Source organism: Ambystoma mexicanum, chromosome 2q, assembly GCF_040938575.1.
Source record: "Ambystoma mexicanum isolate Mex_15411 chromosome 2q, UKY_AmexF1_1, whole genome shotgun sequence".
NCBI lineage: Eukaryota > Metazoa > Chordata > Amphibia > Caudata > Ambystomatidae > Ambystoma > Ambystoma mexicanum.
In genome coordinates, this window is record NC_090924.1 from 596,124,048 (window position 1) to 596,149,824 (window position 25,777).

A 25,777-nucleotide genomic window follows, 5' to 3' on the forward strand; every position below is an offset into this window, starting at 1 on the left:
CTTTTTATAACATCAGTCTCGCAATATGAAAATAGGTAACTCCTGAATTCATTCTCATTTCTCCCTCTTTGCATTTTCCTGCTTAGCTTGTCCTTTTTTGCTTTTTCATCCTGCAGACCACGGTTTGATTCACACCCTGGGAGGGGTCACAGTTCACCCAAATGGACAAGGTCTTGGTGCTTTAAGAACACTACGGTGGTGATTTGTGCAGTATAAAAGCCAACAAACATAATTTAACTTTCATGTATGTCATGATAAATTGCTACAATCTTCGCAGCTCCTTCACAATATACAAGGCACATTTTCAAACATACGGAACGTTGTTTTGCAAATTTTTATTAATACTTTTTACAAGAACTGTCTTTCACTATCTAAATCCTTGCAGGGTAGAAAGGGTCAAATATATTTATTGTGCCATTGCTCCCTCCCCCTATAACAGGCTTCATTTGTATTACTCATGCCAGGCAATTACATTTCCCACATGGGACATGTCAGGTTGTAATAAACAGAATTCTTAATAAGAGTTTTCATCTGCAAGCAGGAATGGTCCGACCATTTCCCGTTGTACAGAAACCACATTTGCTCAAAGTTTAGAATGCAGAGCGATCTGTGTACGGATCTACAGTACCCACCTCCTTTGGAAAAAGAGACAATTTTCTTTAAGTAAAAAAATATCAAATATAATAAAATTTATGAAAGACCATTCATAACATATACAGTCATTGTTACATTGTGCTACAGCAGCGTGTGATATTCCGTGTTCTATTAGAATGCAAGGTCGTACATCGCCAAAACTAAACACTAAAGTGGGTAAGACCTTAGATGAACGTATGCAGTCAGGCTTCGTCTGGATGTAGAAATACATTGCATGTACTGTTTTACAGTTCAGCATATTTATAATCACACCAGCGTTATAACTGCTATGACTCCGCACAAGTTCTTCCGGAATAAATATATATAGCGAAAAAGATGATAGCCGGCTCAAAGGTTATAAGGTATCAGTTTCTGGGGGTTAAGAGTGAGGACCATCAGTGTTTCTTTGTGATGAATGTTGAACCGAAGGGCTGCTTCCCTTTTATAACATTCTGTAAACAATATTGCAAACAAGATTTAAACAAAAGATTCTTTGTCTGTGTCAGTGTATGTCTTACAATCCAGGACGTCGTCGCTTCTGCTAGTGTCGCCCATTTGCATGAAGCCGTTCTCACTGGTGGCTCGGGTTACGCTGTCATAGGATGGCGGAAATGACGTGGAAGACGCCGATTCTACCTTGTCCAGTTGCCGGCCATAATGTTCGTTCATCATGAAGGCAACAAGACCATCCTTTTCTGGGGCATCTTCGTCAAGGATGCTATCATCGCAAGTTCGGTGGCGATACAGATAGGAGGCCTGCTTCATGGAGCGGAAAAACAGGTACCTTCTGAAGGCCTTTTGGATGGTACAAGCAGAAACCTCCTCTTGTTTTCTTCTGAGGGTGGTTGTGATTGGCTCATAGGAAATCTTGGATGGATTGGCAGCCATGAACTTTTCTTCCATCTGTATTTTCAGGGCATCCATCTCCCCAGATTCGCCTAGTACCCTCTTGGTAAATGCAAACAAGATGTCAAGGCAGTGTATCCTGTCACCGCTGACCATGGGCAGGTCCATTGAGATCAGTTTTATTTTGTTTGGCTTTGGTATGCGTAAAGGCTCAGATAGTGAATCTGCAAAGTTAGAAAGTTCGGCGTACTCAATAAATTGAGTCGCTTCAGGATCAAACTTCTCCCAGACTTCATAAAACATCTCAAAGTCATCCTCGCTCAGAGGCTCTGTGCTTTCCTCAGTGGCAACACTGAAGTTTTCAAGGATAATGGCTATATACATGTTTACAACAATAAGAAACGATATAATAATATAGCTAACAAAAAAGAAAATCCCCAAAGAAGGGTTTCCACAGTCCCCTTTGACTTGGCTCCCAATATTGGGCTTGTCAGGGTTGCAATCTGGGTGTTCACTGTTCAATATCGGATTAAGTAATTCGCTCCAACCGGCTGATGTTGTGATTTGGAAAAGACAGATCATGCTGTTGCCAAAAGTTTCAAAGTTGAACATGTCATCAATCCCACTTTCCCTTTTGACGTAGGCAAAGTTGGCCATTCCGAAAATTGCATAAATGAACATGACTAGAAAAAGTAGAAGGCCGATGTTGAACAAAGCCGGCAGGGACATCATTAAGGCAAAAAGAAGAGTCCGTATTCCTTTGGCTCCACGTATAAGCCGAAGCACCCTGCCGATCCGAGCCAAACGGATGACTCTGAAGAGTGTCGGAGAGACAAACCATTTTTCAATGATGTCGGAAAGTACAACCCCTAAAAATGAAATGAACATGGTTTTAATAAAGTATCAAAAATATCATACTCTTGCAAAGTGCAATAAGCGGATCACACACCAAAATGTTAGCACAAATAAAGCAGAGTTAAGGTGTTGTGGTTGTAAACAAACGTATGATGTACAATTGCATACTCCAAAATATTCACATAAATCCGAAGACAAACTGGGAGGGGGGACTGGAGTCCAAAGTAAATTGAGAACATCTACAAATGACCACCTTAGACAAACACCTAACTAATTTGCATAGTCTATCCAATTTTTGTCTAATTTCGATTACGTTTTTTCCTTTGCCAGCATATTATCTGAGCATTTAGCACAAAACGGACTACTAACTGGGTGTATGACAGCTAAACCCTTAGCAAATGACATGGCGAAATAGGTTCAGGGGTGGGTAGAAATGGGAGCGTAGATAGTGCATGCAGGATTGATGAAAGTACCATTAAGAGACCAACATGCACGTTGGGATGCAAGGTAGTTCAGACTTGGTGGGTGTCGGAAGTAATTGAGTTAGGTGTCGCTTGAATCAGGCTGTTTGTAGTTATTTTTGAAGATGGTAATGTATTAGGTAAAGTCTAGGGTAACTGGAAGAGAATACTAGATATTTGCAGCAAGACTTGACAATGAATGATGCAGGACTAATTTCCTCTTGAACTTTGGCATTTTTTAGACTTGTATTTTTTATTTGTATTTATTTTTATACGTTAAGCGCTATACCTCAAAGCGCTGTACAAGTGTCACAACACAATACAATAAAACAATTGCAATTGCATGAGCTCAACCAAGAAGGTAAGCTTTATTAGTAGAACAAAAGAGTGAATATAGGGCCTCATTATAAGTTTGCCGGTCTGGGAACTACGGTGCAGTTAAGCTTGCCGGTACCGTAGTTCTCAGACCGGCAAACTACGGGTTATGCTTGCGGGTGCCTTTCTGCCCGCCAGGTTGGACCTGGCGGGCAGAGAGGCACCCGCAAGCACAGCATGTCGGATGCACCGGCACCGTTGATAACAGTGCATCCGGCCCCCCTATTCCCATTGAGCCCTATGGGGCTCAAATGGGAATGGGGAAGAACTTTTCCCGGCACCCAGGAATGGCCAAATACTGGGTCCCGCAAGGCCGTAATGACATGGTAAAAAATAAAATACTTGTGGCAGCCTTGTAATGAGGCTGGCCTCATTACGAGTTTGGCAGTGCAGGGAAAAAAGTGGAGGTAATTCCATTACCATCATTTTCCCTGCACTGTCAAATGGTACGTTTTGGTGGAATTATGAGTGTAATTCTGCTGATTTTTGGAGGAAAATTGGAGGATTTACCTCCAGCATGACTTTTGCTGATTTGTGGAGGAAAAGTGGAGGATTTACCTCCAGCATGACTTTTGCTCTGTAAAATCAGCAGAGTTACCACTTTTAATTCCACCAGTGGTAATTCTGCCAAAAATCCCCATAAAATGGGGAGTTACACAGCCTACCACCATTTGTAATCCAGTGGTAAATCCACGGGACCAAGTGGTGGTAACTGTAAATCTTTTTGTTGGCATCTCAGAGGATTTAACTCTGAAATACCTCCAAACTCATAATGAGACCTGAGCGTAAGGAGAGGGGAAGAGCATTCCAATGTAAAGGAGCAAGTAAAGAGAAAGAACGGAATCGAGACTGAGCACAAGGAGGCTTCAATTGATCATAAAGGAACATAAAAGGAAACCAGAAATGAAAGATATGGGAGGGGGCAAATTATAAAGACATTTTAAAACCATACCATATAAAGGAAATTCAATTTAAGACTAGAATTGAAAGACAGACATCCAAGAGAAATAATGCTGAAGAAAAAGAGTCACAAGGTGAGAGAGAGCATAAAAGACGAACAGAAGAATTAAAGACTGATTTGAAAGGAGCCAATCACGAGACCGCAAGACCAAAGGGAATACATGGGCAGTAGAATAGGAGAGAAAAATATGTGATGAGATTAGTCAAGCTGAATTGAAAGTAAGAAAGGGCCTAGCCTTGCGAATATTGAAAAGAAAGCTACATGAGTGTGAGAGTAAATAAATATGGCAAGAAAATGAAAGCTCAGATTCAAGATAAAGGCCCAAATTAGGGGCAGAAGAAGAAATGGGAAGCAAAAAGGGAGGACAAGGGATAGTGGCAGGGGGAGAAAAAGGAGGAATAGTAGTAGCAGGAAAGAAAATAACCTCTGTTTTAGAGGAATTTAAGACGAGATAATGATCAGCCATCAAGATTTAATAGCTAGAAGACAGGATGGCAAGGTATCATGGATAGCAGGAGTAAATGAAGAAAACGAAAGAAAATGGTGAGACTTATAGAAGCAAGAGGAGATGTGTAGAGAGAAAAGATGAAACTGAGACCTGTGAATCCGCGTTTAGAAGAGAGACAGATGTAGAAGACTTACCGGCCCAAACCACAGAGTAGGTGCAATTAGATAATTAAGAGCGAAACCAGGAAAGAACAGAGTCAGAGAATCCAAGAGAAGAGAAGACAAAAGGAGTACCTGGTCAAAGGTCTCGAAAGCAGCAAATAAATCCAGTAGAATTAAAAGAGATTAATGTTTTGAATTTCCATGCACTTGCGCGTTCTCAATGTCACTGGCCTAGTAAGATCGTTGTTGTTCTCTCCCCTGTTCCCCTCCCTTGCCTTGTCACGCTCTGAAACACTTGTGTATGAGCATGATACAAATAAACTATCATATCATATCATATATCATGCTGAAAGTAGCAAGTCACAAACAGAAAGAAGAGCAGTTTCAATAGCATTAAATGAGCAAAAACTAGATTGAAAGCGGGAACAATAGAATAGTCAGAGACAAAGGAGGAAACCTGAGAATAAACCAATAAACCAATCGTTCAAGAAGCTTTGATAGATAGGGTAGGAGGGATAAAGGCCTAAAGTTAGAAGGAAGCAAGAAATCTAAGGAAGGCTCTTCCAGGATAGGAACAATAGTCGCGTGTTTATATGAAGAAGGAAAAGTCAAAGAAAGAAGAGAAATATTAAAAAGAGAAGATAAATAAGAAACTAGAGTAGAATATACCTTAGGAATAAGTGAAGAAGGAATCGGATCAGTAGGCAAAGCTGTAGGGTGTGCACAAGCTAGCAAGAGCATAGTGTCAGAGTTAGAAATTGGAGAAAACGATGATAAAGCAGCAAAATGACTAGAAAAGGAAGAAGAAGAAAAAGAAGAAGGAGCAATTGTAGCGCAAAGAGCGGTGAGTTTTGAGTAAAAGTAAAAACCAAAGTCAATAGCTACTACAATCTTTGCTTTGTCATATGAAAGAGCTAATTAGGGTCCTATTTCTGTGAGATAAGGAGAGAATCCTTGGTTAGCGGTCTGCAAACTTTTGCTATCTCGAGGTTTTGTACTACAACGCCCACCAGCCATAGTAAGCATAGCCAATGGCGAGGGATCTTGGAAGTCCTAGTCCACAACACCTTACAGACACGCTGCAGGTTAAATTAAAGACAGTGGATCTAAATGTATCCTGCAAATCATTCAGCCTATCCTAAATATGGACCTGGCATCCATAGGGGCCAGGGATGTGACATCAGAATTGCATCTGCATGGCTGCTGGTGTCTGAGTGGGTTGATGCATGTAGTACCTCACTGAGGGGAGGCCGCCAACTGCACGTTCCTGTAATCACTCCTGGGTGACATCAGGGGCTGCACCACAATGTAACAGTCTAAAGCTAGGATATCATTCTGGGATGTTTTAGGTAGCACATTACTCTAGATGGATTTAGCTGGGCATACCACTAGTAAAATGGCCATGATTACTGTAGTTGCCAGGCTTCCTAAGTAAATGTTTACAAGAGAATTCCACCTTTTAGAGGTGCTGGCTTGAGATTGTGAATAGAGGCCCAGTCCACTATGGAATTAGGCATTACTTTATGTGTATCTACTTGGGAACATCATCAACGTGTGTGGTTTTGGTTAAGCTGTATATGATAACCCCTCACCCCCAGTGATTCAAAGGAAAGGTCCTAGAACATGGGTGACACAATCACATTGGATTGCCCTAGCAAATGACATGGACAGGGATGTGCTTGCCAGACACCAGACCACTGAATGTATTCTTCAAATCGGGCTGACCCTGATCAGAATGTATCCCTTGCTAATTTTGCAAACAAAATATCTTTGGGTTGTTTTAGATTCCAAACGTAAAATACATGTGCATGGAAAGAGGAGTACAAGTCCTTGTATTTCAACCAGCTTGGTAGAGGTCATTTAGTTCTGGCAGGTGTGCAAGTTGTCTATGGTTCCACTCAAATCTGTTCTGCATGCTGTTGCTCACTTTGTGGTTAACAGCTGTAGGCTAGCTCGTGTCATGCATACATAAGAAATTGGCAATTGCATACACTGGTGGCCAAATCACTGTTTTAAAGTCTTCCATATAGAGATGGCAACCTTACTAGAATCCAACCGAATTGTGTGGGGCGCAGCAGATTGAAAGGGTTGCAGGAGTCATGCTATCCTCTGACTGAAAACTCTTGAATTTAAAAAAGAATAATGCCTATGAAACCTTTACAAAAGGTATTGTGGCATATTGTGGCATTCATATCCCCTCATATATTCAAATTCTCTACAGGAAGATAAGACTCGAGGAATTTTACTTTGAAACTTATTAAACTATTGCTTATTGATGACTTTGGAAAGCTAATTTACTCTTTTGAAATGAAAAACATTCTGAAATATATGTATGATATGATAGGTTATTTATAACACACCTAATACCCAGAGGTTTCTAAGCGCGGACCTGGGGATCGAACCTGTGTTGCTCCTGTGTTGCTCCGTGTCATCTTGTTTCCAAGGCGAGCGCGTTGCCCCTGAGCTATCCTTCCGAGACAGATGTGGGTATATTATTACATTACATTATTTGTAATGCACACTATGGACCCTGAGGCATAAAGGTGAAGACAATTGGACAGGACAATAACACAAAACATGTATCACACATTAAGTCAGGGCTCAAAAAGGCAGATGACTAAAGGGAACCAGGCTAAAGTTAGGGGAACAGATGTGTTTTTAATTCTTTCTTAAATACCGAGAGAGAGAGCTTTTGCACCTTAGTGCTGTCAGTAACTGATTCCAGAGCTTTGGGGCCACCAAATGAAAAGCACCCTTCTTGGCTTTTGGTGTTCTACTCTGAGGTAGGAACAGATACCTCTGTCCACAAGACCTCAGCGCCCTGCCATTAACTTTGTCAGTGACAGAGGCATGCAAGTATGATGGCATTAGGCCTAGCCTACATTTGAATGTTATAACTAGTATCCTGTACTTAGCGCATGCTTCTATTGGTAACCAATGAAGTGATCGCCTGGCATCCGATACGTGAACTCGTCGGGTCAGGCCCATCACTACTCTTACTGCCCTGTTTTGAATTGTCTGATGCCTGTGAGCTTCCGGCTTGCAAAGACCAACCAATAGATTACCACAATAATCAATCTTGGCCCCTATTATGGCTCTCGCAATTGTTTCCGCACTAGCCTGTGTTATTAGGGGTCTAAAATGATATACAGTTTAACATAATATACTGAAGAAGAGACAACGCTGGTAACATGGGAACTCATAGATAATGACTGATCAAGGACCCCCAGAATCTTGAGTTTGGGGACAGGAATAATATCATCAGCCCCTAGCCTGAAGGACCCATATTTCCTATCGAGCTTAGTAAGGGAAGCTGAACTACCCACTATCATCAGTTCAGTTTTCCCTTTATTAAGAGCCAGATTGTTGTTGAGCATCAATTTCTCTATGAGATCAAATATTCTGTTTAATTCTAGTTCATCCCGACAGTGACAACCAGAAAGCGGGACAACACATTGTGTATCGTCCGCATAGATCAAGAACATGACCCCCCTCTGCCTCTAAATCAGCAAAGAAAGGGGCCATGAATATATTGTACAGGCACAGGGACATACTGGCTTCCTGTGGCACCTCGAAGGGACATGGATGGGCAAGCCCTCTGCGATTTCTGAACGGACTCTACTGTGTCTGTTCTACAAAAAGGAGGAAATCCAAGAAACCGCCAAGGGTGAAAAGTTGGCCACCTCGGACAGTCTAGACGTCAATATGGAATGTTCGACCAAGTCAAACGCTGCTGACTGATCGAGCTATATTAGCAAAGAAAGGGAACCTTGATCTAGTCGATCCAATAATCTTGACTTTAAATCGAGAAGTGAATTCTCTGTACCAAAGTTTCACCTGAATCCTGATTGGTGAGCGTTCAAGATTGGATACAGATTTAGATGTTGCGAAATCTGACTGTATGCAACCTTATCCAGTATTTTGAATAGGAACGGAGTATTGGTTATCGGGTGATAATTCAATGGGTTATCCCTTGGAATTCCAGGTTTTTTCAGAATAGGAGTGACCATGGTTTGTATGAGATCATCTGGGACTATCCCTTCACACAATGAGTTGTTAACAAATATGCAGATTGCCTTGTTAAGAGAAGGCGGGCAGGTTTTTATTATCAAGGAGGAGCAGAAATCCCCTCAACAACGAGTTGGCTTTAGTTGTTCTATGATATTTTTGAAGATCTCTTTTGAGATTGGATGAAAATTAACCGTGCAAAATTAATATATGGATGGACTGTGGAGATGGGTGGAGGCTCTACAGTGGCCCACAGAGACATTTATTCAGATAAAGTACCAATTCTGCCATAAATCTTTGTGTATATATATATATATATTACACAGCCACTGTAGTGGCTGTGTAGTTATGGTTAAGTTGTTGTTTCCATAGGAAGAGCACTTTTTGGGCGGTTTATAACTTCGCCCCCCCCTGGACGAATCCACACCAAACTTAGCAGAATAAGTATATGGGCCACTCTGAATGTTTTTGCAAAATTTGGTGATGTTTGGTCCAGGGGAGGAAAAGTTATAGAGGGGGTCCTAAAACATCTTTTTTCCCATGGACTAAATGGGGGAAAAACTTTGCGCACGCCTACAGACCAAACCACTGGACGGATTTTCACCAAATTTGCAGCAGGGGCAGGATCTTGATCCCGAAACCGTGATTTTGTAAATTTGGTGACAATTCGTCCAGTAGTTTCCGTGAAAACAATCAAAAAGTATGTCTCGAAAAAATTAGTGAGATCTATGTCTGCTCCACGGTCACACTTCCCTGTTCGCTCCGTGGACAAGAAATTGATTGGCTAATCCGTAGCGTAATGTCCGCGGACATGTGACGCTTTCACTGATTGGTTGTGGAACAGCGTGAAGTGCGTCAGATTTTTTTGCTGCGTCCGCCATCTTTTGTTCGTGTTTTCGTGTACCCGGATATCACCGGTAACACATATAAAACAAGACACCATTGCACTTGTTACACTTATGAAATACTGTTTCGGAATGTGAGCGTTAATGAGGCTGGGATGGGATGTGGCAGCAGGAAGTCAAAAAGTGGTGTTTTATTGTCACCAAAGTCATACGTTAAATTGGAAGTTGTTGCTCAATATACGGTGAGGAATTACTGCATCTGTGTTACAATGTATTTAGAATAATATTGCAGTCAGACTGGCGTCCTAGAGTTTGAAATCTGAGGCAGCCACCTGCACTGTTTGATGGAAACTGCGGTTTTGCAAGTGTATGGGAGTAGCAGTTCTCATGAATGGATTCTCATATGTTGTTGCAAAGTGAGAATGTATTTGCATTCTGAGAGAAGGTCACTTGCTTTGCTTTTTTGGTTATGAGCTCAGTAGGCCCACGCATCCCACTAATCCCATAAGGGTCAATTGTTTTTTGACCTTGAGCGCAAGGGAAAATTAAGCAACAATGCAGGGAGTGAAAGTTTGCAAAAAAATACCATTTTATAAGGTTATGTTTTAAAAACGTTTGTAAGGCACATGAAATATCATTTCACGCAGAATCTTTGCTGCAAATACATTGCTGTATGACTTTATCCAAAACCAATGGAGGCGGTAAATATCATGTAAGTTTAATTTTGACGACTCTACACCAGACCGAGTTTAAATTTGTTATTACCAGAACAATAATTTTGACAATATAACTGAAGTATTACCTTTCTGTGCAGTTGTCTTTTTTTTCACTTATGAAGAGCGCAGATTCTCCGCCTTTGCAGGCTATGACTAGACTTACCCTTGTTCAACGCTAATATTTCTTCTTTAAAATGTCATTTTTGACCCCATCGCTTTGTGTATAACTTTGCACGTTCTTTTGGTCTTTTTTGAAATCACGAGATGTATTTTTTTTTACTTGACCATTAACTTTGGCTTTGTAACCGAAGTACCATCTTTGTATGTAGCTGTCATTTTTTTTAAAGTTATGGAGTGCAGCTTCTCGGCGTTTGTAGCCTGTCACTAGATTTACCCATGTTCAGCGCTAATATTTCCTCAAAATGTCATGTATGACCACTTCGATTTGTGTATTAGTTTCCACGTTCTTTTTGTCTTTTTTTAAATTGTTTGCTAAAGATTGCGTATTGATACGTACTTTCTCTTACGCTTTCCGACCAGCTACATCCTGCCTCACTGTGCTTGCCATGGATTCCAGATGCCGAGTGATGGCTTCTTTGGACGCCAGATGCAACTGATCGTCACCGGCTGCCTGTCCGTCACAATTTTATGGAATGATCGCGCCGGCCCCCTTTGTCCATACGCTGAAGTGGCCATTAGGAATAACATAACATCTTTTATGGTTGTGTAGGCCAAAGGTCATGGCGACGTCTTGGAAATCACTGTGCGAACAAAGCGGTTGCTTTATCGAAAATGCATACTTTGTGTATGGGAAAAGAACAACGTGTGCCTCACCATTAACATTTTCGATGACGTACAGAGACACAATGTTACTCTTTGATTGAAAATGGGAATAGTCCGATAGTCTCAAACAGTTTCTTGTGAAATAAAACTACTTCACAAATTCTAAAATGTTAATGTTTTCTTTTAAAAAACAATGTATTATTTCAAAATGTAACGTGCTATGTTGTACGTCGCTGTATGTTAATTTTCAGGTTCTGCGTCACGGCACGTATTTTTGCATTTTGCAGGCTGCCATGGAAAGTGAAGAGGGGACATGTATGGAACAACCGCCTTCCCTTTCTATGGTGGCCATCTTGGAAAAGGATTTAGTTTTGTAATCGGGCTGCCGCAGGCGGGCTGGATTGTAACGAGAAATCCTGATTTTTAGTACCACACATTACTGCTTTGTAAATCTAGATTGTTAATTGCAAATCTTATTACGTCTATGTCGTTTACTGAGAAATATAAAGTAGATGCGATTTAAAAAAAATATATGTTTACACTGTGAAAGGTGGTTCTTAAAGGAACATTTACTTTGTTTACAGATGGCGTTTTTTTTTGGTAGGTCAGCTAATAAGGAAATTTGCTAACGGAAATGAGGAAAGAGGCACCAAACAGTAATATGGGGGGGAAGGTGGACGGCAGAAAATGTTGTGCATTTGTTATTTGTAAGGTAGGGGCAGTGTTTCTCATGCTCCTTCATTACAGAAGTGCTGCTGTTTCTTGGGGAGGAGGGATGGCCTTAGCTGATGTTGTTTTCAGATAACTAGAACTTTTGCTAAAAGTATGTAATGTGTACTACATTGCTAATGGCTGACTACCAATACGTGTTGGAGCTGTGCAAGGGAAATGTTGAAGGTCGACGTTCCTACATCAATATGAAATGTATTTCCACACTGTCCACGAGGCATATATCTTATTGTTAAGTGTGTACGGATTTTCGGACACGTCACTGTGCTGTACGCCAGCATATGGTCATGTGGCATTCTGCGCAAGGTGTGTAATTAAGTCAGAAGTTACTTTACATTATGGTTACGTGCCACTACTAAAAACCGATGACCGTTAGCAAAAAAAGTTCTTAAAGGGATGGTATGGTTAAGTTGCCCTACTAAAAACCTGTGAAATTCAGTAAAAAAGAACTTTGTTAAAGGGACGTTATGGTTAAGTTGCACTAATAAAAACCTATGAAATTCAGTAAAAAAACGTTGTTAAAAGGACGTTATGGTTACAAGGAAAATCTAAAAATCCCTGAAATTCGCCAATTATGGTAAGCTAAGCAACCATAACTCGCGCCACCACCATTCCCTGCTAAAACTAACACCCAGGACATCAATGATGACATCACAAATATCACTGATGACATCACTGATGACGTCTTACTCCATGTGGCCAATCGAACCTGGCAAGGCAGCAGGTGTCTGTAAACTTACTCCACACACTGCATGTTCCAGGCAAGGGATTCACAATTGTATCGAAATTGTGCAGATGAAGGATGCTCGATCAGGTCCAGAGAAGCTGCAGGGAGTCCCTAGAGAGAGGGGCCTTCATCAGTCCAGCAGAGGTGCTTTAAAGTCCTCTGCTATGATATGATGTGATATGATAGGTTATTTATAACGCGCTTAACACCCAGAGGTTTCTAAGCGTGGACTCAGGGATCAAACCTGTGGTGCTCCATGTTGTCTTGCTTCCAAGGCGAGCATGTTGCCTCTGAGCTATCCTCCCGAGACTGTCCTCAGCTCTAGGAAAAGGATGGGTTTTTCGATGCACACCTCATATAGACCATTTCTCTCCCATATCTAATAACGTGGGTGTTCATTAGCATGTTCCTGTCATTCATGATATTTGATATGACTTATAATATACCTATCTGCCCCACCAGGAACCCTATTCCATCCTTTTGCCAATCTCACTGTCAGCTCTACAAGCGGCTTTGAAATTGGTGATTGGGCATTTCTTGCGCTCATATATTTTGTTCAAATTTTATCATTGAGCCATTCTAACACAAAGGCGTTGCATACTGGCGTTTCCATGGCTTTACTCATATTCACTGAATCCATCCACGCCGAATTTGTGGACCGATGGAGCACCAATGCGTCTTCGCACTGAACACAAAGTCCTACAATGTCTGGTCCCCTTTCTATGACTGTGTGGCAGTGTGCACCATGCAGAGGCAGAAAGAGCAACGGGATGCCAAGGAAGAAATTGGGGAGGGGGCATCAGAAAGGTGAGAAGGAGGTCCTGTTGCGTTGTAGGCTAGGTGTATGGCTGTGGTGCAGAGATGCGGGGGGGCATGGTGGGTGGAGCTGCCTAATTGAGAGCTGTGATGGGAAAGGGAAGTGTTTCGATGAAGGGGCAATTCAGAGATCCATTTCCAGAGGACTGATCCATACACATATATACATATATATATATATATATATACACTGTCCACGAGGCATATATCTTATTGTTAAGTGTGTACGGATTTTCGGACACGTCACTGTGCTGTACGCCAGCATATGGTCATGTGGCATTCTGCGCAAGGTGTGTAATTAAGTCAGAAGTTACTTTACATTATGGTTACGTGCCACTACTAAAAACCGATGACCGTTAGCAAAAAAAGTTCTTAAAGGGATGGTATGGTTAAGTTGCCCTACTAAAAACCTGTGAAATTCAGTAAAAAAGAACTTTGTTAAAGGGACGTTATGGTTAAGTTGCACTAATAAAAACCTATGAAATTCAGTAAAAAAACGTTGTTAAAAGGACGTTATGTTAAAAATGCTGCACCTGGGGTGATCTTGGGCATGACTGAACCCACTATCACACTCTAATCATGATTATTATAGAACTACATGAATGAGTTAACATCTGGGCCTCACCCAAATGTGTCAACGAATGGGGTCCCCATTTCAAAAAAGGAGTAGAATCCCATGTGTAACGTTAGATAACACACCCATTCAAGGACAGTGCATCTCTCCTCAGAGTGAGTGCCAGTTGTGATTGGCTGATATCTGATTGGCAGAGAACACAAACTGTTCTCTTGAGATTGTTGTGAGTGTGCGCCTTGACATCACATGCTGAGACAGAGTGTAGGAATGATAAATGCAACCTGCAGGGCTGAACAAGTGTTCTTTTGTTCCTTTCTGCTGTCTCTGAAATAGCATAGAGAAAGGAACCTTCCAGCGCTATCACTCACTCAGGGTGGCCTAAAACGTGAAATTGGGGGAGCCTAGGTTTTCTGGAGTCCAATGATATAACAGGCACTCAAAGGATGCACCGAGGTCCTGTACAACAGGAGAAGAGCATCCTAGGGATGAGGGAGATGAGCATGTGAGAGGCTTGGTAATGGTAACGTTTATTTATAAAGCGCCGATACACAAGGCAAGTGTTTCAAAGCGTTCACATGGCCAACAGTCCAGACCAGGGAGGTCATCTGGTGAATTGCAATCCTGGACAATAGGGAAGAGCCTCTTCATTGTTCTGCGGTGAAAGCTTAAGTCGGCCCAGAGAGAGTGTATTCTAGGGTTTTGTGTATTTGCTAATAGATTATAATGGCACTTGTAAGGGACCCAAATAAGGCACCAGCATGAATCCTACACCTAGGTTCCCCAGTCACCGTAGTTTGTCATAAGAAGAAAGCAAGGCATAATGTAATCTCCCAGCGGCATTGGTCAGAAAGTTCATGGAATGGGAGGTCAGCTGTGAGAGTGCCCTGGATAAAAGGATATCACTCTGGATGATCATATATCCCGGGAAGATTCACACAAACCCTCTATGTTCAAAATCAACTCCCCCTGGAGAGGGATGGATGTGTGGCCCTGAGGCTGGATGACACTCTGTGTGCATGAAGCGTGTTGCAAACAAAATAAATAAATATACATGAAAACAACGATTATTATTTTTGTTGTTGTTGATCCAGTGGGACGCACCAACAAAGCTTGATGTGTTGGCTTGTCATGGTCCACACTGCTTAATATGAGCCAGGTTCCCATAGCAATGGGGGAGGGGCAGCAGCTCATTTTCTTCTCCAGGGGCAAATATGCCAAAGCTCACAGGCACATCACACAGGAGGGAAGTAAACAAACTATGAAGGGCGTGAAAGGGACGAACTGTGAGTTCACTGCCACCATCAGAACTAAATTAGAATGACTGCCGTGTGCTGTGCATGTTCATATCAGAACTTTCCACCTCAGCTAGCCTGTATTACCCATGCATGGACCTTACGCAAAGAATGGGGAGCTGGAACCCCGTTTTAAAAGGGATAAGGTATCACCAGGGAGCTTGTTTCCTGCAGAAAACAAGCTAATTCCAAGAAAGGCTCAGGGGATCATGGACTTCTCATCGTTTTGAACTGTTTGTAGGGGTCCCCAGAAGCCTAAAATGTATAAATGTAACAATGAAATGGCGACAACAAAAATAATGTCTTATTGGCTTGGGTTCCAAGCCTGAAAACACATGTGATTGGAATTTTCTACCATTAACCATTCATAAAACATGTTCACCGAATCATAGTTTTTTAGCTTCATTTGCAAGCCTCCCATTTTTGAAGAAGTAAATGCAAAAAAGGATTGCTAAGTAGACCAGCAAGGTCTGTTTTATGGAATGCATGTAGGTCTTTCAAGCCGCAATCACTGGTTACATTTCACCAACAAGCCACACCTCTTACCCCAACAGTGTTTTTCTACTCACCAACAATGGACAGAATCACCACGACGAAATCAAATATGTTCCAGCCGATCGTGAAGTAGTAGTACCGAAGGGCCACAATCTTGAGTAGACATTCACCCGAGAAAATGACCACGAAGGCAAGGTTGATGTAGTAGAGCAGATTTTCGGTATCCCTGCTTTGGTCATCAGTCTCCACCATCATGGTGACCATATTAAGGCAGATGAGGATCATGATGATGATATCGAAGGCTTGCCTTGTGACGATGTCGAAGAAATACCCTTGTAATTTGTTCTGAAAATGTGAACAGGACCAAGTTCAACATGCAGGATAAAAGGACTTCTTCAAATGAAATGTACATGCAAAAAGAGGGGTACATACTAGGGGCCTCATTACGAGTGTGGCAATACCGTCTAACTCATTTTCAGTTTCTGCCATTTTCTGCCATCTGTTATCATGGCTCGTCCGCTTGATTACATATGTATTTATTTAATTGCCTTTTTATAATGCACCTAGTACCATAGCTAAGTTCATGTTCCAAGCCCGGATCCGAGATTCAAACCTCTGTTCTTCTGCATGGTTTTGCTTCGAAGACCAGTGCGTTGCCCCTGTGCTATCCTCATTCACAAATGTCAGAAACAGAAGTGTAAGTCCCCATTCCTGGAGTCCCTAGGATTCCATTGGCAATTCTGAGGAGTAGCTCCTGGCGGGAAGTTGCCAATTATTTTAAGTAAAGTGGAGGAAAAATTTGTGCTGGAGATTTTTCTTCAATTTATCCTCCAAACAAGGAATTTGGTGGCGCAGAAACACTGTCTCTGTACCACCACGTTTTCCCTCATTACAAAACCTTGTATAGAGTTCCTACATTTTCTGCTGTTTGTTTATTGGCCTTCTTTCTCATTTGATTTAGTAACATATTAATATAGCACAACCTACAACTTCAAAGAATGCTGTGTCAGACAACTGAAGGATACAAATGAGCCATAACAAGAAAGAAATGAAAACACAACGCTAATGCAAGCACAGATTGGATTAGCGGGTGACCTAAAGGATTAAAGACTAGCAGAGGTCTAGAGAAGGCTTTACGGCATTATTTTTGAGGCATAGTTTTTCATGGGTTTCATATTGGGAGCCCAAGGACCACATTCAACAAAGGTTTTTTTTTCACACCTGGGTGGGTATTCAAATGAAGAGAAACCCTGAATTATCTGGGTGACAGCATGAATGAGATAAAGAACCTGCAGCAATGGCTTTTCACAGTCCGTGACCACACACGGAACTGGAGCATGGCCACATGATGTGGGTGTGCAAATGCATCCTAGAGCACTTCAGAGGAAGGGGCTCTGGGGTGTACCTGTCCCTATGAGAGGGTCCCCAGCATCTGACCTGCCTTGTTGACTAGCCCTGACTTTGCTTCTCAAGCTCTGCTCCTGCTTGGATTGGTGAATCTGCCCCAAAGAGTTTCATTTTTTAGATCCGTGAAAGCTGAAGGACTTGCTACCACATCAAAATAATCCTCAAGTCTGCATTTGCAAGTTGGGCTTTGGTCCTGGATCTCAGGATAAATTGGGGTGGTAGTAATGAGACAAATAGTATAAAAGACGGATACAATTTATTTTTAAATTCACAATCCTGATGCAAACAAAAAGTGGTGTTAGTCCTATCATCCAGTCTTGAAACATACACAGAGCTAGATTTTGGTTGAAGGTTTTCTTAAGTATAGGACAATGCGTTACTTGAGGCAGGGCATCACAGTTGCTCATCATTAGTCCTTTCTTTTATGGAATGGTACATATTGCCAGTTTGCAATTCTAAATATCTTTTGCAACCTAAAGTTCCCACTCAGATAGTTTTCAAAGGTTTCTATTGATGAGCCTGGAGATGGGAAGCTGTCTAGAGAAGTCAACCAGCAAAAAGTGCTAACATCCCGACAAGAGGATGCAACAGGTCAAATATCAATTTAGAACCCTTCAGTAGCAGCCTGTTTATTTCTCCTATAGCAAGAACTTCATATGGCCCAAAACTTCTCCGACATCCACCTGGACAGGTATCCCCTTCACCAAAATGATGAGCCTTATTACGGTCTTGGACGTAATGCCAACCAGGTGGCATTGGGAAACTACCACATGCTTTAGCAATCACTCATTACAAGCTTGAAGTATTTACCAACAGTTGAATACTTGTCAGAACTTGGGTGCCAGCTACTGTGGGGCGGTGTGGATTTTCCATGTATTTTGGTCTGGGAGACCGAGAGGATGCCTGAGCAGCGTTAGGGGAACTACAATGGCCAGCATCCCCAGGATGTCATGCACGTGTCTGGGACTCTATTTCAGTATTGCCACAACTGCCCCTCTCACCGGTAATTGAGAAGGTTCGCAGAGGAGACGCAGCACAGATGTATCAGATGGAAGATTAAGTTCACCCCTGCTTCACTGTAACCGTGGCTGCCTTCCGGCACGCCTCTCCCCCTCTCCACAGCCCCGCTACTTAGCGCTTCCAGTAAGAAGTTTCAGAACCCGGCCACAGGAGTCTGGGAACCACGGCAGAGGTTGCCTTTTGTCCACACTTCAGTTATTCGTTCTTATGCCAATACCCAGGGGACCAAAATCATGGGTCTCATGGCCTCTCTTAAGTGAAACTGGTGAACAAGAGGGTGGTGCAGTCTTGTGTGTTTCTGTGCGCCCTAACAGTCCATGTAACTACAAGTACCTTATGTTCTCTTCTATAGATTTAAATGTGCTCTGTGCATTTCTTACCCAACAGGATTATTTGGCTAAAGCCAATGCCTTTCCACCCAACACAGCCTGCAAACACGTCCAATGGCTTGGATATGCTGACAACGTGGTCTTTGTGGATCACAGAGTCATAGGCATGAATTGCTTGCTTGAGGCATTACTGATCTATTCCAAGGCACATTTCTTACAGATGAATGCTGCCAAAACAAAGACCATTCTGTTTTATAATAGAGCGGGCTATATAAACCCACAAATTGGGATATGCAAGATAAACATATTGAATCTTGTAATCTTACCCTTATTTAGGTATCCTGATCTCAACGGAACAAATGTAAACTAAAGATTAAGAACATAGGCGAACCATCTTTATACAAGAATCGGGTAGAACACGTGATTTCAGTACTAAGCACAGAGGTTTTACCTATGAAGGTCTCCTATTGGTTAATAGGTCGAGTTTGGTTTTGGGAATTTTATATGGAATTGAATCCAGTCTTTGAGCAATATTACTAAGCTCACTATTCTAGAAGGTACATTTGGGAGAAAGGCCTGGGATTGCTAAATAGAGTTAGCACCTGTGTGATCAGGTTTGAGCGGGACATTGAAGTCATGACTAAGCTAAAAAAACAATTTTATTTTTAAAAAGAGATATTACAAACTGACCTGCCACTAAGTACATTTGTTGAAGATATTATATGTTCTGTTGATAGCATCTTAATTAGATCATTGTTAACTGTTTTAAAAAAAACAAATCGATTATCACAAAAGTAGGGGTCCTTTGTACCCAGAGTTATTTGAGGGATTGAATGAACGACTTTACTGAGAAGGTCAAGAGGGGCAACATATTAGACGTTCAAATATTTTAGAAGAAATTACCTTATTGTATATATATTATCGCCCTCAAGAATTTTTCTGAAGTTCACTTCTACGAAATTAATTATTGATATGAACCTTCTTCCATGCCTTTGCAGTACAGAGTCCCAGGCACAAGTTCTCCAAAGAATTGCGACTCTGCCGTATTGGCTTAGATAGCACTTCCATTGACTTCCTGCAACGCCTTGGTAGACCTGCATGCTAGATATTTTGTTTTATTCATACCATCATTAACTATTATTAAATCTAATTCATTTTAGCTGTGTTGTTTAAGTAGCCATCACACATCATCACTAATTGTGCTAAAGAAATTATGGCAAGAGATATCAATGATGATATGTTGTCAATTATGAAATGATAATTAGCCCTTTAAGCATCTGTAAAAATTGAAATTCCATATGATTTTTACAATTAATAATGTTATATAATATGCTGCTTTTCATTTGTTATTTTATCTGTGTGGAAATGTTATGATTCTCTGTTTCTCTTTTGATGTCATGTGTGAAAAGTTCGTTAAACTTTATGACACTAAATAAAAATAAAAACAAATAAAACATGTACTCTGTGTAAAACCACCTTTGGTGGAAATTCGATTATCTTAATTACTGAGGAGGAGATTCTGTTAATCACTGAGGAGGAGATTCAGTTTTAATCACTGAGGAGGCGCTTGTGTTAATCACTGAGGAGGAGATTATGTTAATCGCTGAGGAGGAGATTCAGTCTTAATCACTGAGGAGGAGATTTTGTTAATCACTGAGGAGCAGTTTCTGTTAATAATTGAGGAGGAGATTCAGTCTTAATCACTGAGGAGGAGATTCTGTTTAGCAACAGAATCTGGTAATAACAGAGCTAGCTCATACAACCTACCAAAGCCGCAGCTTATAGGTGTCTTCTTGTTTTGCTTGCCTCCTAGCGAATAACTGGACTAGAATAGACACTTACTGCCAATAACTAACAACCTTACAGCCCTGTGTGCGTACCATGTTTGCATGCCAGCCAAGCAGCTGCTGGAGTTTTTATTTTTCATTGAGCTCATTCTATTAGAGACATTTCATTGTTTGACTAGTTCAAGGACTTTATTTCATTGTGTATTATTGAGAGTGTGTGAGAGCGCTTCAGTCAGGGATTAGTTACAATAACTATTGCTGTTGTGTTTTCCAAGAAATCCCCTTCCTGCCCATAACCTCTTCCTCTCTCTGTTTTCTGAACTTCCCCATCCTATACACAACCTCTTCTTTACCCTCTTCCTCCCATTGCTTGCCTCAAGATGTCCTGATGCTTTCATCCTTGCTAACCAAGGTGTGAGGGTACTGTCATACAGTTTTGGTGGTTACATGGAGGGTGTGGGTTACCAACTCACCCTGCCTGGACTTGACCATAGCAGTGCTATTTTACAGTGAAGATCTAGCTATTTTTACCTCTGCCGCAGATTCCTCTTGCTCAAATTAGGGAGCAAACATTATGAAAGTGGGCAATGGAAGAGGTTAAAAAACTGAGCATGTCCAATGCCCACCTTCTCACTACCTTTCCCATGTAATGCATACAAGGATCTGAATTCACCCTTTTGAATTTGTGGATGTATACAACTGGTTCAAACTACTACAGTGCACCCTCCATTTATAACCTCTGTTTGAGAGTACCAGGCGACAGAAAACAATACCAAGTAGATTTTCTGGAATGCCACCATTGGTATTCTAGAAGCACCACTACTATTTCCACTGCACTAGCATCCATCAGATTAAATAAATGGACATTGGGCTGCATGCTGTCAAGGAGTCTATTTAGTGTGATCTATTAGGTAGCGCATGAATAACCTATACACTATTGTATTAGAGTACAGACAGTAAGAAATGGCATATGAGGAGGGACACACATCTTGTAGTTATGTGCCCACCCATTGACTGCATCTGGCCATGCTAAACCCTGTGGCCATTCCCATCCAGTTCCTGCACCTCCCACCAAAACACTTCCTCCTGGGAACTCTTTGATCTCGCTTTAATCAAGCCTTGCACTCAAAGTACCTGCCAGGGTTTTTACAAAGGAGCCTTCTGAGTTAGTTAATGACTTAATAATAAAAATGTCTAATCTAGGTCTGCCTTCAGGCACTCGATGTATAAGCACTATTCCTGTACTTGGCCTAAGTCCTGTTAAAAACAATCATTGGCAAAGCCAACAATTTTAGCTTGTGTATAAGTATTAGGCATTTGCCAAGCACTGCTATTATATGCCCAGGTACTCGCACCATTTTGCACCTGCTACCATCAATGGCCAGTTAATACCACTACAGCGGTGCCTGGCAAGTGCCTTTCCCATGCCTACACAAAAGCCCAAACTGTTGGCATTGAGGTTGGCTGATGTCTGCCTAAACCTTTCTAGAAAGAGTGAATGAGTCACACGAAACTAGTCCTAAGCCACTGTACTTCTTCCTATTGTGGGGCAAACTTTCTCTACAAACTGCAAATCTAATTTAAAATTGGGGATGTATTAAGGATCTTCCTTAAAGTTTAGTTTATATGTGAGTGTGAATGTGAGAAAAGCTATGGCCATTTGCGAAGTTAAAGGCAATTAAGATTTCAGCCAATAAATGGGCCCAGTCTATTAGCACTTGGCTGCTGTCATTTTCTTAGAGATGGGCACGAGCTTTCTGATGCAGGAACAATGCGTTCGGTGTGTAAGCATAACTCCAGTGAGAAAACAACCATGAAAAATGAGTAATTTTCAAGGCACTAGAAATTAAACTTGAAAGAAACATGCTGGGGGACTAGTGTATTAGAGTGGGCCTTGCTTCCAATGTCTTGGAGCTATCAACAGGTTTTAAAGCACCCTCTGGCAGGGAAGCAGTGCCCATTCCAACGGGAGCTGACACCAATAACCCTACCTTAAGGAAAACGTCAAAGAGGTGCACACCCAAAAACAATAAACTACAAACCAGTAAGTTGCACAAGAAGAAACCTGGCAGTGTGGACAATAACAGTGAGAAAACAACCATGAAAAATGAGTAATTTGCAAGGCACTAGAAATTAAACTTGAAAGAAACATGCTGGGGGACTAGAGTATTAGAGTGGGCCTTGCTTCCAATGTCCTGGAGCTATCAACAGGTTTTAAAGCACCCTCTGGCAGGGAAGCAGTGCCCATTCCAACGGGAGCTGACACCAATAACCCTACCTTAAGGAAAACGTCAAAGAGGTGCACACCCAAAAACAATAAACTACAAACCAGTAAGTTGCACAAGAAGAGGCCTGGCAGTGTGGACAATATGTCAGGCACTGAGAGTGTTCCTTGGTTCTAGACCGCCTTCCAAGAAAAAGTATTCACTGCCATGCCCTGTCTTGGGAGGATAGCTCAGCGGCAACATGCTCGCCTTGGAAGCAACACAACTCGGAGCAACACAGGTTCGATCCCTGGGTCCGCGCTTTGAAACCTCTGGGTATTAAGCACGCTGCGCTATAAATAACCTAACATAACATGCATCAAGCCTCCTGTCCTGGATGCAAACCCACATTTAGACGTATGTGAAAATGATGTGCTTACCGACGGCCTTGGGATAGGCTTCTGGGGTTTCTTTGAGCCCAGCTTTTTCATGGCGTTATAATATTTCTTCTGTTCCTCCGTCATAAATATGTCTTGCCCACCTAAGTGCACGATCATAACAGAGAACGTTATTTTTAGCAAGCAAAGGCTATGAAATAATAGAAAAATTTAGTTTGTAACCATGCACAGCTTGCTCTGGGAGTATATAGAACACATTTTTCCTTCAACCCCCTCCTTCTAAGTATGTAATGCAAGATGAAAATAACCTTTAATCTCTGTGGTGTCTGTGGGCGATGGTTATGCAGGCCTAGCTGTCTGCCTTGGCTGCATAATGCTGACAGCTTTACCATTAAACCTAGAACAGGTGATGGCGGTAAAACGGAAGATGTCTACCTCTGTGTAAGGCAAAGGTTTGCTCTATAGAACAGTTTGTCTTTATCAAGTGCAGCTTGTATAGAAACCTCTAGTGTCCTTGTTTGCACCATTGACCCAAACTTAACACCTGCACTTTCGAAAAATGTAAGGAGTCTCTCAAATTCTGAATACCCTGAATGTCTGAGCCGTTTGCATTTAGCGAAAGAAGTTCACAAACGCCGAATTATAGGTATTAAACCACACTGTATAAACAACAGCAGAAACACCACAATGTGATTGAATATCTGGCGATGTTGTGCTGTGCTATCAGCATTTAGAAACACTGGCCATGAGCAGATGTGTCACTGATCTCGCCACACCGGACACACCCTAACACCTCTTTACATGGTGGACATGATGCGCAACACATCTCATCCTTGTCTACATAAGGATTTTATAAATAAATGTGAAGTTTTGGTAATCTTTTGTGAAATCCCAGTCTGTTTTATATCTACTAGTTAAACAGTCATTAGCAGGGTTTGACCAACATGCCACGGTCTGTAGACTTGCAGTACCAGCCCACTATCATAAATGCAGATCAGTACTTAGGTGAAGTTGGCACTCTTTCTGAAACACAGCTGTATATGCAACAGGACTAACAGAAACAATGCCCACAGATCATTTCCTAAGATATTTCAAACAAGCATTGATCTTGGTATGTCAATGGAGGTATATATATTAAAATGGGGTTTCTTGTTCCTTGATATGATATGATATGATATGGCATTTATAAATCGCCTGCACACAAGTGTTTATCCACCTTATAATCCACCAAGACAGAGGCTGTAGCATGATTTGTCTGTGTTCAAGTGCCACTGCACAAAAACGTGATGGGCACAGATGCCCGCCACAGCAATGGAAGGAGCGGAAATTGATACCTTACCCATCGAGGAAAGTGTGTAAAGGGCCTGTGCATAATGGGAGTATAAGCACACGTGATACTTATCTTCTTCTTCTGCTGGTTAAAATTGTCTATAATGACTCCAATGAAAAGGTTCAAAGTGAAGAAAGAGCCAAAAATGATGAAAATGACAAAGTAGAGGTACATGTATTTGCTGTATTCATATGTGGGCTGCTCGTCCTTCATCTGAAATGAAGATGAAACAGGGACATATCAACACAAGGAACACAGTGACCGAACAATAAACATTTCCTTTCCCAGCTGAACATGTACTGCTAATGAGTAATACTCTTTAATAATCATTAATAATTTGTTGATCATGCTGTCTAGTTTATGGGAGTGAAAATCTGCACAATTATGCACAATTAGTATGGATCTCTTCCACATTGTTTTGGGAGGCACTGGAGAATGAAGTACACAATCAATCTACAAACTACAGTACATAAAAGTGATATAACAAATAGGCTACAGTAGCAGTAATAAAAACTGCGGATTGTGGCGCATCGACCCACCACTGCAAAATCTTTTACCACACAAAGAAGGAGGGCACACATTTTGTGGTCGTCAGGGGCAATCGGTTGCTTGGAAAATTTCTTTTGAACGGGCGCCTTTACTCGTGCGTGCCAGGAACCTCGCGGTGTCAAGCGATATGTAATATTTTCGTTCGCTGTTGCCGGTCTGCTGTGCGCAGTTGTTTAACTGTGAATGTACAGCAAACACAGAGAGATGTGCACGGCAGACTGGAAACAGCGAAGGAGAAGATTAAATATCGCTTGACACCGCGAGGTTCCTGGCACGCACGAGTAAAGACGTCCGCTCAAAAGAAATTTTTCCAAGCAACCGCCCCTGTCCCATCTAGACGGACCGACATATTGGGGTTTTGAAAAATGAGGGTGGGGTCACAACAAAATAAGTAGATGCTGCAAGCAACCTCGAACGCGTCAGAACACATAGTGCTTTTTAGTTCGAGCCCTGATGAAAGTGGTACACTGTCAAACACACCACTGAAACCGGTAGGCTTTATCCGACCTGGGAGAAAAAGCAAGAACCATCAACATGGTGAAAGGTCCTGATTTTCCCTCTCATAGATGACAGAAGAGGATGGACATAGACTCCACACTATAAAAAGAGTTTAAAACTTAATAACTCTTACTTTAGTGTGTGGGGTAATATACCAAGACTACTCGGTCTGTTGTTTAACTGTGAATTATAGCAAACAGAAAGAGATTGGCAACAATTTTAGCAGTATTCCAATATTATCTGCTTTACATAGAAAACAAATAAAATTGAAATCATTTCATTTGTAAAGCAGATGACACATGTTATAGCAAACTTGCATATGTCTTTTAATCAAAACTGTGTAATATTGTTCTTGGACTAGTGACAGGGCAAGCTTCTATACCTATCCCTTCGCCCTAGATAAGTGGGCCATCAGTGCTGCCTAGGGGTAGAAAATGCACGAGGGTTTAGTTTAGTTTGGTAGGAGGGCAAGTTAGGCAGAATCCACACACTTGGTGAATATATAAATAGCTATAAATTGTATTACCTGA

The 25,777-nt window shown here is 41.6% G+C and overlaps 1 protein-coding gene across 6 annotated transcripts in view; it reads right to left on the reverse strand.

Moving 5' to 3' along the window:
• Window positions 1–320: 320 nt before the first annotated feature.
• LOC138569611 (sodium channel protein type 5 subunit alpha-like) overlaps window positions 321–25,777 on the reverse strand; it is a 1,199,462-nt gene continuing 1,174,005 nt past the window's right edge. For 5 of the 6 annotated variants that reach the window (XM_069647738.1, XM_069647737.1, XM_069647739.1 and 2 more), the window contains exons 24-27: window positions 24,269–24,413; window positions 22,913–23,013; window positions 15,800–16,070; window positions 321–2,348 (exon numbers count right to left, since the gene is read on the reverse strand). In XM_069647738.1, coding sequence (XP_069503839.1) covers window positions 1,111–2,348; window positions 15,800–16,070; window positions 22,913–23,013; window positions 24,269–24,413 — 1,755 coding nt within the window. In that variant the 3' untranslated portion in view covers window positions 321–1,110. Of the gene's footprint in view, window positions 2,349–15,799; window positions 16,071–22,912; window positions 23,018–24,268; window positions 24,414–25,777 lie in introns of all 6 variants that reach the window. The other variant, XM_069647740.1, reaches the window with a different exon arrangement.